Genomic DNA, 18,126 nt, shown 5'->3' on the forward strand with positions numbered 1-18,126 from the left:
CTTCCATGCTGTTCAGTTTACTGCTCCCAAAGCCTCCTAGCAATAATGGGACCAAAGGACAGGTGCAATCAGCTCTGCGACTTGATGGAAGAACAAGTCACATCTCTCTTCCAGCACTTTGCTTTCCAAAAGTGGCACTGCTCCCAGTAGAAACAGTAAACCTCTCATAATAGAGCTCTTACTACCTCAGAACAACTAACCTCTCACTACACCACACCTGTATACAACAATCATCACTTAGATAAAAACCCCTGGGGCATGAGACGATATTAGGAGACTGCCAGAGACTGTAACAATCATCATCACCTCAGCAATCACCTCTTAGAAGCACACGAATACATTCACTTCTGAACTCCTGTTCGTGCTTGAAAACTCATTCAATCCATGAAAGTCTCCCTCTCCTTTAACAACACCGTCAGCATCCAAGATACTTTTACAGAAGAATGCCTTGAGTTACACAGGATAGAAGCACAACTTGAAGTTGTGTCGTAATCAAAGCGCTAACTTTTAACTTTCCAGTAGCACAAATTGCAAACCAAACCAAAGTTTTCTGAAAACATTCTCTGAATTGCTTTTAAAAGCCCTAATTTGAGTAGCCCATAGACACAAAATAAAACTTAACCTGACTTCAGAAGTTTCTAACACAAGCTTCTAAGAATAACGGTGTCCAGCTCCTATCATGTCCTTCCATTACATGCTCAGACTTTGCTTCATCTGTAGCCAAGATGTTTGGATCACATCTTGTATGCTTAAATGGCTTTTATGTGCATTGTAGAATAAGCATAATTTTAGACCGCAATTTTGAATAAAAATATCACGTTCACAACTTCCTTAAAAGTTGTTTAAAGTTACAATGTCACACCTAACAGCACTACCATACTTGAAAGGGGACAGCACTAACTCCCGATAGATCTCTCCATCTAATTTCTGCTATTCTTCCTTAGCACCCATCGAGCATTTTCGTGAAGCTGTCTTACCTCTGAAAAATTAACTGCCAAGGGGATAATTCCTGCCACATAGCAGGCGACCAGCATGGCCAGAGACAGCAGGCAGATGGAGCTGAAGTCATCCATTTCGCCGCTTTCCCTCCAGTCCCTTTAAGTGAAATTCAACAGCAACTTTTCCACCTCGCCCGGCACGCCTTAACCCGTACAGACACCGAGCTCCCAGGAAAGGCTTTCAGCCATGTCTCTCTTGCCCAGTGGCTCCGGCCGGCTCGGCCCCCAGCTGCGGCCCCTCTGGGCCCGGCGTGCGGTAGCCGCTATCCCCCTGAGGCCACCCAGGGGTGGAACGGGTAGTGCTGGAAGGAGGGAGCGGCCCTGGGCCGTGGCAGGCCCGGCCCTCACCTGAGGCAGCGGGGCCTTGCCCAGCACCCCACTACTCCCGGGGGAGGGAACGCAGCGGGCGCCGAGGCGGCTCCTCACAGAGTAGCGGCTGAGACGGGCCGCGTCCGCTGGGCGCGGGGAACCTGCGAGATCAGTGGGCGCCTCCACCCACCCCCACTGCCGCCACCGCCTCGGAGGCCAAAGTGGCACCTCCGCGACCCAGCGCTTCCCCTTCCGGGGCTCACGTTGACCCCACACGCTACCCGACTTCAAAATGGCAGGACGAGACCGCGGCGGGAAGGAGCGGCTCCCTCATCAAAGATGGCCGCCGCCCCGCCCACCATCAGCTCTGGCGCGGCCGGCCGCTCCCGGCATCCTCAGCGCCCCAGCCGTGTGGCCGGCCGTTAGCGCGGCGCTTCCGGTCGGGCGCGGGGGGTTGTGGGGGGAATCGTCGCGCGCCTCTTCTCCGCGGCGGTGCTGAGGGAGCGGGAGCCGTGATGGTGAGCGGGGCGGGTGGGCCAGGCCCGGCGGCTCCTGCTCGCCCCTCCGTGCCTACTTAGGGGGGAGTCGGCGCGGCTAAGGGGAGTGGGGCGGGCTGCTTTCCCTTGCCACTGGGGTAGGCCGGTAGTGCGGGCGGGAAGGCGCGGTGGGTGGTGAGGAAGGCCGCGACCGTCGCTCCGGGCCCGGGCGGGCGGCTGCCGCCCGCCCGGGCCCGGAGCGACGGTCGCGGCCTCATGAAGTGCCCCCAGACCGGCTGCTATCTGGGAGGAGAAGTTTAACCTTTTGAATGGCACGCTAAAGCACAAAGGCCTACCGGTCACATTAGTTTGTGTTATTCATCTAATACATTTGAATATACCGAAGCGAGTTGTCGCCCTGCGGTGGGAGAACAGCTTCTGGGTTTGCAGCAAAGTTCTGCGTCTGTCTGGCGCTTGCTCGAAAGCAGTTGGCTTTTGCTGGGATGAGCAGCCGCAAGCCCTGTCCCTCTTGTCTGAAGTGAAAGACGACACTTAAACCACTTTTTCTGCCTAGCAGGAGTAACTGAAACACGCGTAGGTGTGTGCGGTATACTACTTGTATTTGCATCACCGCACATCTTATTCTTACAAGACTTGCTTATCTTCCTTTTTTATTTTTTTACTTTATTGTTGAATAGACTCTACAGTTGGTTGAAGCCTCTTCAGGCAGATGCTGCTGAGCTCCTGAGTTCTGCTGGTTTGGCTGTCAGTGCTGCCTTAACCATTTTTACAGGGCTGTGTTTTCAGTAATTGAAGGGCTTTCTAAAATGCTGTCTAGAAGTGCAAAATTGGTGTAATATAACCCACGTGGTGTCTCATTTAGTGTCCTGCTTAACAGCAGCCAGTACAACTGGGCTTTTAAGAAAGTGCAAGAAAACCCTACATATGCATCAGAATAATAAGAAACCATATTATGCTCTTCCAGATAACCTGGTTCTAATGCATGAAGGTTTATGGATTTTTCCCTTGTTTTGGTTTTCTTTTTCCTAATAATAAGATTTATACCTGTAGGAAAACAGAATAGTTCTTAGACTGATTTTTGTCCGGCCACCTATAGCGCATACTCAGTAGGGCAGGTAATAGTTGGAGAAAACTTTTCTCAGGCTTCTGAGCTTGTCACTTTTTTGCACCTCTGTGGTAGGAGAGGAGGAGCAATTTTATCAAATTATGCAATTTATTCTTTTTCCCTTAAGGTAAAATAATAGGAAGTTCCCAAGGAAACATTTGTGATGTAATACATTAATCCTACAATACAGATAGTCCTAATAGCATTAATTTTAATAAATTCCAGGCCAGTATCTGATACGGTATTTTAGAGTGTTTAAGGTGATAAGTGGTTTAAAGTCAGAAGCCCAAATAATTTCTACCTTACAGTTCTAAAAGAACTGGTTTACGTATCTGGCTCACTGATATTTTTTTCTGTAATCTGATTATTGTGATAATTTCAGAATATATACACATTCATTTAATACTCGAAGAATGGGAGGGATAGCCTGGGTATTTACAGGCCAGAAAGCCTAAAATGATTCCCCAGCAATATTCTGGGAGACTGAATACAGAATTCACTCAATTGTGATACAGTTTTGTAACTCCTGGTCAGTACAGTTTTACCTATGTTCTCTTAGGCCAAATAGACCCAACTTTTTTAATACTGAGTTTAGTTGAAAGAGGCAAATATGTGTATGTAACCAGACACCACAGATGTAGTTTGCAAGACATTCTGATACTAAAGTAACACAGCTTTTCACTGTTCACTGACTGAACTGCCTGATGCACCTCATTCATTGTTGTTAATAAGGGATCCTTAGTCAAATCTTCCCAAAAAATCAGAGTTGCAAGTCCTGGAACCAAGCCTTGTCATCAGTGAGCAGCAAATAAAAATCATACTGCTGGAAAAGTACTTTATAATAAAGTTTGGCAGGGACATTTGGACTGCCTGGTAAGACGTGCCTGTTCAAGCACAATGTGCTTAGGAACAGCCAGATACCAGCCCTCCCTTGGGGAATTTCTTTCAAATCTAGGGTCCTCTGGCATACGTGGAAGTGGACCTAAATGGTCTAGTCTCCTTTGTATGATTTTTGTTACAGTGTGTAGCTCTGAATTCCCCTCTCTTTCCACTTCTGATTATGAAAAGTCTTGCTGCTGCTGTTTCTCTGTGCAAGTTTTTTCTGGGATTCTCTGAATCTCCTTCTACCATGTTATTTGAGACAGAATTTAAAGAACTGAAAAATACATTCCAGGCATGGGAATGCTATCAGTCATGGTGTAAAAATTTGTACTGTTTTGTTTGTAAATCTTGATATTTGCCATTTTTCTTTTCTGTTCCTGCATTCGAATACTGAAATCGTATCTTCACTGATATGTCCAAAATGTGGGTCAGGATTTTTCTACCACCAGCTGATCAATTTAAGCCCAATAATACACTTTGGTATTAGTTTCCAGTCTGTCTTACTCTGCAGTTGCCGCCATGAATATTACATGTTTGTGCTCACCTCATATATTAGCATTGAAAATATTGGATCCAATTAGCAGCACTGGAAACGGTGTTTGGTAGCTTGCTTGCAAACTTTCTGTGCTGTGTAACCTGTTAATTAGATCACAGATTGTGTACACTTCAAAAATCTTGCCTGTTGTTTGCTCAAATTACTTGCTGTAGCCAAGTGAAAAATATTATAGGAAATAACGCAAGCCACCGACTGTACAATCATCTAAGTCTTTCCTGCAGAAGAACAAGCTTACAGGCTCTGACATTTGGAACAGTTATCTGTGCCATAATTACTGTTGCAGTAGACTCACTGAAGTATGAAAAATCAGTGCATCTGTTTTGCAGGAAATAATCTTGAATATTAAGTGCGGATTTGTTGTATAATTTGTGTTCCCTTGAAGCTGAATGAATAACACAAAAGTAGCTATTTGTGTTAAAATCTTTAAGGTGATACTGACAGTGAATTAAGTTGGACTCCCCCCTTGCTCTTTAATTGGGGTATTTGAAATCATACTAACAGCTTGCATTTGGAATAAAATAAGTAAATGCACTAATGGCATAGCTTTTATACATTGACTCTTTATCGCTTTGCTTTTCTGTTTATATAGAAACTATTATTTCTGGTATTTTTTTTTCAGCACAATAGCTTCTTTACTGGTGATTTTACACATTTAAACTTATATAAGGATTGATAGGACTGATTGGAAACAAAAATTAATAACACAGCTTATATGAACAGTAAGTACTATTTGGAAAATGTCTGTGTGTCCTTGAGTGCTGGGTCAGTATTTTAATATTACACTTCTTTTTAGTGCTTCATTCAGATAAATAACTTAATTCAAACAAAAAAAACATGCAAATTTTGCAAATAACCTGTTTTCTTGGTGTTTGTTTTGTGCTGTTTTTCAGTCTCACACAATTCTACTTGTCCAGCCTACCAAGAGGCCAGAAGGCAGAACATATGCTGATTATGAATCGGTGAATGAGTGCATGGAAGGTGGGTGCAGAAATGGTAGACAAAAAATGTTGTTAAACCCCCTTTTTTGACATATTCCCGAACTTACTCTGTAAGAAAATAAGTTGCTGTTCATGTTTTTCAAGGTAATTCACAAAAGAATGCAAAAATGTCTCTTGCTTTTAGTTTACTAATGTTTTAGCAAACTAAAAATAGCTATTTTTTGTTTTTAAAACTTCCTTTTTATATTAGATGTCTCGTTTTGATTTAACTAGATTGAACCACATTCAACTCAAAAGAGCAGACAATATTCTTGGTGGGGCTGTGCAGTAGACTTGCTGATCAGAGCCTAGCTCTCTCTCTAATTTCTGTGCTAGCCACGTAGAGGAAATATTGCTACTGGAATTAATATGTAAAATAAAAGTACGTGTGCAGTTGAGACATAATTTGCAGCCTCATGGCATGTCTGACAGAGAAGAAAATCCTGCATGACTTTAAGAGACATATAGTGAGCTTGGAAAGATTGAAATACTACAGCTGTATGATTTAAATGTGGAAGTTCACTTAACATTAATAATTCTAATTCCAGGAAGTTTTGTGAGGCAAACAAAAGCATAATAAAGACCATGTAAAGCCTCTGTGTTCACTTTAATATTATATTCTTCTCAAGTGTATCTGAATTATTTATGGACTAGCTTAAATAAAACTGATTTAAATTCACGTAGAGGCTTGTGCTGTCACTTCTACCTCAGTAGCCCTGATTGACTCTTCTCATCAAGAATGATCTCTCTTCTGGGATTTGAGTAGCTTTATTTGACATTAGTTCTTTTCTTTCTCAGGTGCTCATACAGTAGGAATTATGTTGCAATTGCTGTCTTAAAATTATTAGGAGGAATTTCACGTTTCCATTAGAGCTTACTGCATGGAAAGTTACATCTTTGACCAAACGACATTTTTTTACTCTAGATGCTTCTGTCCATGCATCTTACCTGATTTTATAGTATTAGTATTATGTTTCAATGCAAATAGCTAGAACAAAAGCACTGCAAAATCTGAGTAAGAAGTTTATGTCTCTGTTTTCATGGTAGTCATCTCTAAACTTTCCTGATAGTCGTGGTTCAAAAGCTGAAGAAGTGTCAGCAAATACAGTTGTTGGGTTTTTAATATTGCACTGTTAATCTTTTGTTCTCTGTAGGAGTCTGTAAAATGTATGAAGAGCATCTGAAAAGAATGAATCCAAACAGTCCATCCATTACGTATGATATCAGCCAGTTGTTTGACTTCATCGATGACTTGGCAGACCTCAGCTGTCTTGTGTAAGTTCAGTTCTACAAGTCCATTTCAGTGACTTCGAGAAGTCAGAAGTCTTCCATGTTAACTTTTGCATGTTTTATGTGAAACCTGGTGAGATTCTGGAGGTTTTTGCAATAACCGTTAGTAAGGCAGCAGTATTGCAGCTGGCATGTCATGTTGCCCACTCCACTTAACTGTATTGGAATAAAGTATTTTGAAAGTTTAGAAACTGACAGTTCCACTTGGAGTTTAGTCACGTTGAAGCTCCCAGCATTTCAGATACTGAAGTCCTACAGTTCAGTACAGCTACGTATTTTATTAATGTCAGAATCTGTTTAAATTGGGGCTGTATCTACCTTTGTGCAGTTGGTTCAATTCTTAAGGAGGCAGAACGATTACGGAATTTTATTCAGCTGAGGGCTTTACTAGTGGTGCAGTAGAAGTCCATAGAAGTGCATTGCAGCCAATTGTTTACTTTCATCGAGATACAGCAAGGTGGAAGTTTCTGTAAATCCTAATGAAGTGATTGAGGAACAGATCAATCCTCCAGAGAGCCCTAGCTAATTGTTTCAGTGTTCTTGTGAATACATTATGTCCAGTTCTCATCTCTGTATTGTAGTTGTGGGCAAGCAAAGGTGGTTTTATGTACTTTCCATTCTGACTGCACTGTGAAATCAAATATTGAATTTCACTACTCAGAATATAACTTAGCATTGTAATGAAATCACTTAGCCCAGATCATGAGTACTTCCCATACCATAAATTTCAAGGTAATGGTTTGATATGACAGTGATATCAACCTTGCAGAAATTCTGTTGAAATAAGGATACAAATCTTATATTCAAATTACAAGAGACATAGTATTTGTCTCTCCAAGCTCAAAATTCGAGAGAAACTCTTATTTAAGGCAGTAGGTATCGGTTGCAGACATTCCTGCAGCTGTACTGCTCTGTCTCAAATCCCAGTGCAAGTACTTGTGCAGCTGCACAGTGAACAGCCTTTGCCAGTTAATTCCAGTTTAAAACAAAAACTATTTTTAAACAACGGAGCATCAGATTGCTTTTCTTTGCATTCTGATGTACACACAGAATCTATGTTACTGATAGTGACTTATTACAAATGCCATTTAACAAAGTTTTCAGCAGAATAAGTAAACCAGGATTACAGTTTCTGCAGTTACCTTGTTCCTAGACATTCTGCCTCGTTTGATCTTCACGTGTCATAGTGCTGGCCTGATGCAGTTTGAAAGACACACTTTGTTTTAATTTATCTAACAGACTGAAGCTAGTACTTGCTTTAGGAAGTAGCAACTGTTTTCCATTACAGTCTTGTGCCTTTCATAATTAGGCTTGTAAACTCAGAGTTGTGCCATATTCTACTTCAGTTTATAGTTTTCCACCAGATGGCACACGTAGCACATAGTGTACCAGACGTGTGTTCAAGGAGATTCCTATAGTACTTGCTATCTGGTCTCACAGTATAACATTATGAATGGATTGGGACGGGGGTGGAGATCAGTAACTTTTCCTGAAACTAACATTTCTTACACTGCACTGGAATACTACTAACTGCTACTATATATATACACGCGCGCACACACACACGGAGAAACACTTTCTGTGGCCATGAACCAGTCACACTGGGGTTTAAACAAGTTTTTGTTAGAAACTCTATGCTTAGGGTTTTTCTTCCTTAGGTAAGAACTGTAAATTACTCTGGATGGAGTTAACTCTGGATTTTTACTTAGCTTTTTGCCAATGACCATCTCATCCTTCTTACCCAATTAGAAATACACATACCGAGATTTAAAGAATGACCAGGACTTCAGTAGTTCTTGAAGCATTCACTGAAATTCATCATTCATCTTCACAAAAAAATGTTCAAATTTAATGACTAAGGGGGAAAGGAGGGCATGAATCTGCACAGATAACTTCACACAATTTACTTTCATTTTTTGGTCTAATTCTGCTTCAATTCAACACTGTCTTGAGTAACTGAGTTCTCTGGCCCTGGCAAGAAATCTTGCTAGTGGACTACTATTACCAACTATCCCTGAGTAGCAAAGAAAATGCATCTGTGGGTTCTTGTTTTCAGTTTGCGTTTTATGAAGCGTCCTTGTTTGTTAGAGGTAGGCTTGCCATCACTGCCAACTGGCAAGAATTCTTTGTCATCCATCTATGAGTCTACCTTTGCTCCTAGAAGCGGTGCTTTTATTCATTTTCTAAAAGTTCCAAACAGAAGTGGAATACTTAAACTCACATGAACACTTGCTTGAAGTACTGTTGAAGAAGTGTTTGGCTCATTAAGATAAATTAAATTGTTTCCTGGTGGAACTATTCTTCTTCATTCTGAGCTCCAGGATATTAAGGTGCTCCATTTGCTGTCTCCCATAAGTAATTATATTCACGAATTAAAATGTGAACGCTGTGATCCAGTCACGCAGTAGTCCTTGGAGGATTTTGTTTTATTTCAGGTTCTTACTGATTTGCTGGGTGACTGTTTTTTAGGGAACAGGATAAATCTCTTTGATGAGTGGCAATTCCCATCTACTTCTGATATTACTTGTGTTCTGTACACAACTTCCTGCCTCAAACACCTGAGGATGCTTAATTGTTTGCCAAGTTCTTCTGGTAGATGTACTACAGGACAGACTGATATTACATTAGTTCTTTTTTTCTCTCTAGTTACCGTGCTGATACTCAGACGTACCAACCGTACAATAAAGACTGGATAAAGGAGAAGATCTACGTCCTCCTCCGCAGGCAGGCCCAGCAAGCAAGCAAATAATGTGGGCACCATCATTACATGGGTTTGGGGGAGGGCTCGGACAACAGGTGTGTACAGAGTGTAGTAGTGAACGTTTTGTATTATAGTCATCCTGTTGCCATCTTTGTAACTCTTTAGCCAGGACTGAATGTATTGTTAGAGATGCAAGGATTTTGTTGAATTTGACTTTTTTTTCAGTGTAAATGGAGAAGAAAGTGCAACATCTTCAGCAGAGTTTTAATTTGTTTTTTCCTCTGGTTAACTAATGGTCCTACCTTGTTTGAACCCCTGGGGCTGTTCACATTGTACTTCGCCACATTCACTGTATGTGCCCTTCTGTGGGGTTTCCAACATTTAGTTATGTCCTTGAGACAGTCTTAATGGGGAATAAAAAATTACCCTTTAGTTAAACTTGAGTGCTGAATTTTGTGGGTTTTGCCAAACAACAAGTTAAATCTTTCTTGCCTGTTTACCAAAGAACAGGGCTTGAAAGGTTACGTGGACTGAACCAACAGTTGTTTGCTGTATTACAGAATGGCTCAAATTCTGGCCTGCCAAGTTAACGCTCTGTCCTAGTCTTGGTTACTGTCTTTCCTGGGGATCTTTAGGAAACACAGCAACCTTCTTGCACTCTAAACTTGATCTTTCTACCAGGCATTTATTCAGGTAAGTGTGTCTTCTCTGGGGTAGGTGATGGGTAAGAGCAGACTGAACATACCACGTCACAGACCCCACAAATTAGTCTACTTCCACCTTTCCCCTGATAAGTGAATAGGCAAAGCAAATTGTTTTGATGAGAATTTGCCCCAAACTGCATTTTCTCTTTACAAATGTTAAAGACTTAACTGCTTGCACACACTGTAAAATTTTACCTGCCCCTGGACATGCTGAATGCTGATGTCTTTGTAATTTTGCTGTGCTAAAAAAGTTTGGATTGGAGGGCACATTAGACCAAAAAATACAGCAGGTAGAAAAGCAAAGCTGGCTTGGTGCTTTATACCTTTGCATTAATCTAGATTTTTTCTACTGTAGGTACAGATTTGAGTCTTAGACCGTACAGGTATGCTTAACCAAGAGCAGTTCCAGCATTAACAGGGGAATGTAATTCTCTCCAGTGCACTTAACTTCCTAATACACATCAATAGTTTCTGATGGACCTCACGGCAAATGGATTGGCTTAAAAGAATCTGAGGTCAAATTGACTGTCTAGAGTAAAGCTTTCATGAAATACCTTCACTTAAGTGATAAGTAATAGCTGCTGAAGACTTGGAATCAAATTACTGGAGAGATAGAAATTCTTAGAAAGATATTGGGAGCAGGTGTTAAACTTTTTTCCCCAACATGAATACAAATTAGAGATTAGACCTACTAGCTCTAGTGCCCAGCAATTGATTCCATCTGTTAATGGCAAAATATGCTTCCTATATAAGAAATAGTGATTTTCGAAACATAGTAGGTCAGAACTATATTAGTCCACTTAAGGTTACTTAAGTCTGCAAATACTTCTGTATGCAAGTTTTATCTTCAAATGCAGCTTGACACAGTAACTAAAACTTACAAAATTCACTATTGCCCGATATAATAACATTCAAATTTAATATAAGCAATATTATTTAAACAGCTTGTATAGCTTCTCCTCCTGTATAGCAAGTAGTAAAATAACATGTTCTTTTCTAACATGTTTGAGGTTTACTTCTGGTAAATGTTTACAATTTTTTTGGTAAAAATCCCAATATTCTCATGGTGGATCATTCAAGGTGCTAAGTAGAATGCAATTTTGCAGTCTTTAAATAAAGGCAAATAAACATTCCCTCTCACGATAAAAATACTGATTTAATATTTTCCTCATTCTATGAGCTTGTTTGCAATTTAAGGAAAACCAGTCGTGGGGGCTCTTCCCTTATTGTGAAAAGTGCAACGAGCATGCTGAATCTGTCCTAATCAGGAACTCGGAACATAACGCAGCTCTTTCTTTAACCCAACATTTGGTCTAATAAAATTCTTCGTCTTTTGTGGTTTTCATTCTAGTATAATAATTGCAAACTAAGACCAGTAAACAAGTACAAAACGTGAATTTCTCATGTTAGAAGAAAATGCTTTAAAGTAGGCAGTAATAAATGTTCCTCCTTTATGAAAGGGATTTTGTGAAGGTATGGTTTTTTGGAAAGTAGAAGGTAAATAAGCTTTAAGTTCAAGGTTAATTCATGTGAATTATTATTTTTAATTTTTTTTTGTCGTTGTTACACACTGACACTTCTGTGGTCATCTCAGTAATGAAGTTTTCATGGAATTGAAATATGCAAGTAAATGTTCCTTTTATACCTCTAGAGCCAGACTCAAACTTCTGCTGATATAAACATATTGTCTGTAGACCATTTTAAGATAAGGGACCTGGGCATCATTTCTCATTTCCCCTTTGTCACCCAGCTATAAGCTTGCCCCCCCTCCTAAAATAAGCTACTAGTCAAAACGCTTTAGTGCGTAGTTCTTGAACTGCTATTCTCCATATTCCTTTAGAGTTGCCTTTCACTTTATTAACTACTCATGAAGCAACAGTTTTGTTGCTTAACAGAGCAACTGACTGAACACAATGGAAGGAAAAAAAACGCTGCAGAATCTACCAGGTGTGCAGCTGGTCGGCAAGAGGAATCTGGAAAGCTGTCCCCAACTAATCACTGCCTTCAGGAATACGGTAAAGAGGGTTATGAGCATTTGGAAACATGTAACGTGCTAGTAGACATTCTACTGGCACTCCAGTCTGCTCTAGCAGGCCAGGTGAAAAATTACTTCCCAGTTTGCTTTTTGGCATCTTTTCCAGTAAAGGATGACAGTGGTGTGTTTAGGACTTTCTGTGGGTGCACCTGTCCTTAGAGGCACAAGACAGCACTTCTACTGAGAGTGAGCAAACATTTGCCTGAGTTCAGCTACTTTAAAAGTGAGGTTTGTCAGCAGCGTTTTGCAAGTAAAGCCATAAACAAACTGCATGATTTACCGGAAGTATGTCAGAAAAGAACCTGTCATCCCATGCTGGCTTTGCCTGTGGCAGGTTGGTGCTTCCTGCATGAAGGGTAGGTACAAGTAACAGTCTTGGTCGTACCTGCTACCGTGTGGGAGTAAATGATAAAATAAGTTATATTGATTTATTTTCTGCTGCAGAAGGCAGCTCTTTTTTTTTTTTTTTTAAAGCAAGCGCATTGAGCAATTCTAGCCTGAGTTCAATGAGATGTGTGAGCCCTCATCCATCGCCAGGAGTACAGAGGAGCTGAGGGCTTGCCTGACTTCAAGCTTGTCTCGGGGAGCCGGGAAACACACTGCATCTTTTCTCATCATGGAATTGACAAGTCCTCACGGTGGGCTCTGGCCTGCCTGCTCGCGATTTCGGGTTGAGGCATGACCAGAATGATACAACTCATTTCTCGGCCTGGCTATTAGCTAAGGAAATAGTAAGGTGATGTCTGGTGAGGTGGCTGAGCCGATCTAACAGTTCCCTGCTGTTGGAAGGCACAATGTGTCCCACGCTGCGTACGAGAGAGACCGTGGGTGTTGTGGGGGAGAGCAGGGCTGCTGGTCACTTAAAAAAACCAACCAAACCAACCTCACCCGAGGCTTTCAGAACAAGGTCGAGCATGGTAGATGCTGTTGCAGAAAACAGTAGATAAATTGTCATATATATGTATGTGTAAAGGACCAGTTTATCTACAATTGCATGCTCCTGACAGTCAGTAATGTACTGGGCCAGGGGAAAAGTGCCTGACACTATTCTATCGCTTACTTTAATTAACAATTAATTTACAAGCCAAAAATCTTGCAGCCAGTTCAAGGACCTAGGTCTGATGTAACCCCCCACTAGGATTAGAATTTGAGTTGTGCGTGACTCCACAATACCAACAGGAACACTCTCTTACAGAAATGTCACTCTGCAGCCTCTGTCAGCGTGCTGAAGGGGATTGAGAAAAGGAAAATGGAGTTTGTATCCCTGCTTTGAGGGTGAAATAAGCCAGGCGGTTAAAATGCTTGTCTACAGTTCCTTCCAGCTTCACAATCTTTTAAAATAGACTGAAATCATGACATCCATCACAGTACATCATAAGCACAGCAGGAAAGGAGCATCCCCATCGTTTCTTCAGTCTGCGCTTGTGTTTAACACCTTCACATACAGCGGGTAAAAAGAGTAAGTAGGTAGCCAAGACCACCTTGTTATCTTTGTTAGCACCTAATGCGTGTGCTTCAGAAGAAACACCGTTTACAGCAAGAGAAAGACTTCACCATTCGCAGGATTTTTTAGGTTGGAAGAACCATCAGATTTTTGAGCCGCATTAGAAAGAGGTAAGAAAGTTGCTGGTTGTGATCTCGTTACCACATGCCAAGCAACGAGCTAGTTCATGAAAGCAAGGACGCTCCTTAAGATGACTTGCCCTCCAAGGGAGGAGGGGAACACCCCAGGTACTTTGCTTTAGAGTACATAAACAGTTACGTACATTTGCAATTCCCACTGAGTAACAGCCTGATTGTGCTGGAACTCAGCTGCATTGGAAACTCAAACAATCCGTCAAGAAAACTAATAAACAGTGGAAAAATCAAGGGCAGCTGGATTACGAGTACAAAGTCATTTCAAGCTCCTGTTTTTCAGCTGCTAGGAAACTGTTAAGTGTCAGCTAGACCCTGGAGTGCATTAAAACAAATACATTATAAATTTTCTGGTTTACCATTATCATAGATTTGCTGGGCTGGGAGTATTTTGGGGGAGCATAATTCAGCAGTTCTCCAGCAGGAGACAGGTTGTGGCCAAGGCCAGCAACCGAGTCGGAGGTTCTCAGCTATACATAAACTGCAAGAGTAAATCTGTTGAAATAGAATATTACTTTAAAGCTCTGCCATATTAGTCAATTCTCTCAGGTTTTCTACACCGAGTGCCTTGTCTGCTATAATATTACTTAGTGTTGGCTGAATATAATGTTCCATCCACCGAAATAGCAGGGGAAGGAATTTGCCACTGAAATAGACTGAACGGAGATGTTTGGTTTTGCACGGTACAAGGCAGCTCTCTATTCTGACCCATTAATAAATGCTTCGTCCTCACTCTGCCTGAAAAGGATTCAAGTTAAAGTAACACCCATCGGTTACAGGGAACCATCATATTCTAGCAATTAGTAATCTGAACGGTGCCTGTACCAAGAGTTTATCTGGATGAGGTTTGGGCACAGCTCCAATTTGTAAGGTTTTATTCGTGCTGAGTTCGCACATGACACATGAGTAAAACTTGAGTGCTGCGTACCCCGGCTCAGTGCCCTCCCTGGTGGAATGTTAGCAAGGGCTTTGTTATTAATTTTTTTTTTTTTTTTTTTTTTTTTTTTTTTTTTTTACACACCCTCGTGGATGTGCTGCTGCAGAGTCTCCGTAGTCCCTCCAAATAAAAGCGTTAGCATGCACTGTCGTCTTGGCGTCAGCCATCAGTGACACGCACACAGCTTCTGGAGCTCTGGGTAGCTGCTGCGGGCCTTGCATTTGTAGCATGTAAGTCAACAAGGCCTGGAGAAGAGAAAAATTGGGCTGTGTACTGAGGGGCTGTGTTTCTGGACTCTACCACTTGTGTGGCACAGAATCGCTAATGCACCGGTGCTTCCGTCTAGCGTATCTAATTGCCTGTTCAAGACAGCTTCTGCATCGCTCCACTGACTGTGCAGGAAACGGGCTCCTAGGTTTAAACCTCTCAGCTATCCAGGGGATGGGCTTTCACACACCCCCAACACAAACCTGTTGCCCTGAGAGGTTGGGGAGTATCCATCCTTGGAGTTGTCAAGACCTGACTGGACACAGCACTGAACAGACAGCTCTGCTCTGAGCAGGATTTGACTAGGTGACTTCTGGAGCTTTCTTCCAAGCTAAATTATCCATCGTTCTATTGGATTCACTACTGGAACGTCCTATATAATGAGAAATGGGAAACCTAATCTTTGAATCCCTACTCCGACCAATTTCATGCGGACATTTGAACCCCGCGTTCTCCAGGCCACCTAGGACGGTGCTGCAAACGGCAGGCTAGTGAGCAGTCCTGAGTGGGTTTGCGTGACACAACAAGAGCGTTCACTGGGCTACAGAAAGGGCAACTAATCCCTGGTGACAAAGAGAGGGCGCAGAACAGTCGGATTTCATCTTGTTGTGATGTTTTCTTTGAATAAAAGAAGGCTCACATGGGACACTGAGAATAATGCCTTCTTGTAGGGGTTTAGTCCTGCAAGGTCATCAGACCTGCCACCCAGATGCCCCGCCTTCCTCTCCATACACTCGCACACCCTGCAAGCCTTTCACAAATTTAAAAAAAAAAAAAAAATCTGTATAAGAGATTAAAGGCCTCAGAAATCTGTGATGTACTGATAGGGAAAGCTCAAGGACATTGCAAAATGCCAGGGGAAGGTAAGAAACAGGCCATGCGTGACAACAGAGAGAAAAACAATCACAACCTGTGTCCCTGCCCCCACCCCAACAGCCCCCGCTAGTCTCATTGGGAGGCAAAGGCATCCCGGTGCAGCAGCCAGTAATGCACTTGCAGGGGAAAGAGGAAAGTCAATGCTACTAGGATGAGAAATAAACCTTGCTCCACAGTTCATTTTTAGCTGTGCCTACTCTCAGGTTCTGAGCAGGAAAGAAATCCGGGGCGGGGGGAGAAATCTCTCTCTCTCAATACATTGACTTGATCTCTGAGGGAATTCTTAGCTTGTACATCTATTCCACTGCAACACGGGAATGTGGCAGAAGCACCGAGGCATTACCGGAGTGCAGCAAGCAGAGTCAGCATTCCAGTCTTCTCTTTGAAGAAGTGCATTTATCAAATCCAGAATTGTTTCTTCTCCATCCCCGTCACCTCCAGAAGTTTAGCCAGTGCCAAACCAATGCAGGTCTCCTTGCCTGGCTTGTAACGTTGTTCCTGAACACACTTCCCTGCTCGTGAATATCCTTCTAGATTCTGGGCCAAGTGAGTTCGACTTCTATCCACTTAACGCTACTAACATCTTTTTGTCTTCTTTAAGTACTTCACCCCTCATGTCCCAGGAAGAGCAATCATTCCTCATCTCAGTTTTGATAAATTAGTAACTTGTGATTTGTAGTTTCTTCTTGTACAAAAAAGGTTGCTTTTGTCTCCTGCTCATCCTAGCAGTTTTCTGGATCTTTTCCTGTCTAAGTCTGTCTCCAATTGAAGATAATGATAATTCCAGGTACCTGCAGCTCTGAATGAAGTTTACCAATCTTTCATACTCTGGTGACGATATCTCCTTAGTCTTAACCAAGAATGAAACATTTAATGCCTCCTAAAATTACATGTGTTGGTTTTGTGTTTACAACACACTTAATTGTTCAGTGATCACTCAGTGCACCCTGTATCCCTTTCCTCTACCATCTCCAAGTAAAAGCACTCATTATTCATACAAAAGTGAAACACCTTCAGCTAGAAAGCTTGAGACAGAGACACATGAGAATAACCAAGCAGTGGATCTTAATGAGGACGCTCACCTGGGATATTCCGGGAGGACTCAAAGCCTGTCTGAAATGAGCAGAGCAGGAGCTACATTAACCACAAAACTGCGTTGCTCTATTTCTTAGTAGAAAGGCACCCAAATCAGGTCAGCCATAGCCCCAGGAAGTATCTCCCTTCTGAAAATCCTAAGGAAAAATAGGTACCTCCCTCCATCTTGTAATTAATGGACTAATCATCTTGTTAGTATATTGCATAACCCAGCCAGCTCTCTGCTCAGCACGCTGGCTTCTGTCTACCTTACCCCTCAGCCCCAATCTTGCCTAACTATGGGAAGCCTCGGCATCTCATTTGGAGCCCCAGGTTCCTCCCGGGGGAGAACAGCAGCCAGCAGAATTTTTATCAACCTCTTCCTGCCCCCCAAGACACCTCAAATACCACGGTGTAGCTCCATAAACCCGAGTTCTCCATTTAAACTGTTTCTGTAGAAAATTCATGACTACCTCCAGGCATGCTGTCGTTAGAAGTTAGACATTACTAAAAGCTAGTTGCAGGGAGAACGGAGGTCCAGCCTCAAAGGTGTTTAACACATAATTCAGATTGAAAAAACTACCTGTGTGACTTGCCCAGGCTCCCTTCTAGCTCGTGGCGTAATCTGACAGTGAAACCCAGATCCCAGCCCAATGCCAGCTGAGCCAGCTTCACGCTGAGCACCTTGCTCCAATCCCCCCTTCCCCTCCCTCACACATGCATTGACCCAACTGCTATCTCTTGCCTTACTTCCCATCAAATGCTGCCACTCACCCTAACTAGCAATTAGTAGAGCTAATTAGTTAATGCAGAAGATCCTCTAAGAATTGTAACACACCCCTCTTCCTAATTACTTAGACAAGCCCCATAAAGGGAAATCTATCCATGGCTGCTAAACGCAAGGATGCCGTCCCTGGCTTGGGATGTCAATACATCAGAAGTTACTGAGAACCCTGAGAGTGTTTTGGGAGAGCAGCACCATGCAATCGCCCTGTTCTTACTTTTTTTTCCCCAGACGCTTGGTTTGGGTCACTGACAGAAAGAGGCTAATGGACTCGGTGGCACTTTTATCTGGTCAGATGCACAGAAGCTCTTTGTGTTGAGGGCTTATTTGTATTTGTTTGGGTTTTTTCCTACTTGACTGATGTTTTCCATAGATGTTTTGCAGGGAAAGTTCAAAGTGTCTTTGCAGACCTAAGGTAGATAAGGAGGTGCAATAACAGCAGCATCTTTCTCCAGTGTGTACTTTCCTCATTGTTTCCACTAGTTTGGTGTTTTGGGCA

General features: G+C 42.3%; 2 protein-coding genes across 2 annotated transcripts in view; one reads left to right on the plus strand and one right to left on the minus strand.

The window, feature by feature from the left end:
• SLC39A9 (solute carrier family 39 member 9) overlaps positions 1-1,662 on the minus strand; it is a 23,703-nt gene extending 22,041 nt beyond the window's left edge. The window contains exon 1 of the mRNA XM_074584854.1: positions 978-1,662. Coding sequence (XP_074440955.1) covers positions 978-1,073 — 96 coding nt within the window. The 5' untranslated portion in view covers positions 1,074-1,662. The remainder of the gene's footprint in view (positions 1-977) is intronic.
• On the plus strand, positions 1,544-9,753 carry ERH (ERH mRNA splicing and mitosis factor). The gene is made up of 4 exons (XM_074584855.1): positions 1,544-1,825; positions 5,238-5,325; positions 6,479-6,599; positions 9,261-9,753. Exons 1-4 carry the CDS (start codon positions 1,823-1,825, stop codon positions 9,361-9,363), a joined length of 315 nt encoding a protein of 104 aa, XP_074440956.1. The 5' UTR covers positions 1,544-1,822; the 3' UTR covers positions 9,364-9,753.
• Positions 9,754-18,126: the final 8,373 nt, after the last annotated feature.

Source organism: Larus michahellis, chromosome 4, assembly GCF_964199755.1.
Source record: "Larus michahellis chromosome 4, bLarMic1.1, whole genome shotgun sequence".
NCBI classification, from domain to species: domain Eukaryota; kingdom Metazoa; phylum Chordata; class Aves; order Charadriiformes; family Laridae; genus Larus; species Larus michahellis.

Bases quoted from the DNA above. Each gene is read 5' to 3' on its own strand.
- ERH (XM_074584855.1), top strand. The intron at 5,326-6,478 runs GTGGGTGCAGAA...TGTTCTCTGTAG, and splicing joins GGTGAATGAGTGCATGGAAG to GAGTCTGTAAAATGTATGAA. The intron at 6,600-9,260 runs GTAAGTTCAGTT...TTTTCTCTCTAG, and splicing joins GCAGACCTCAGCTGTCTTGT to TTACCGTGCTGATACTCAGA.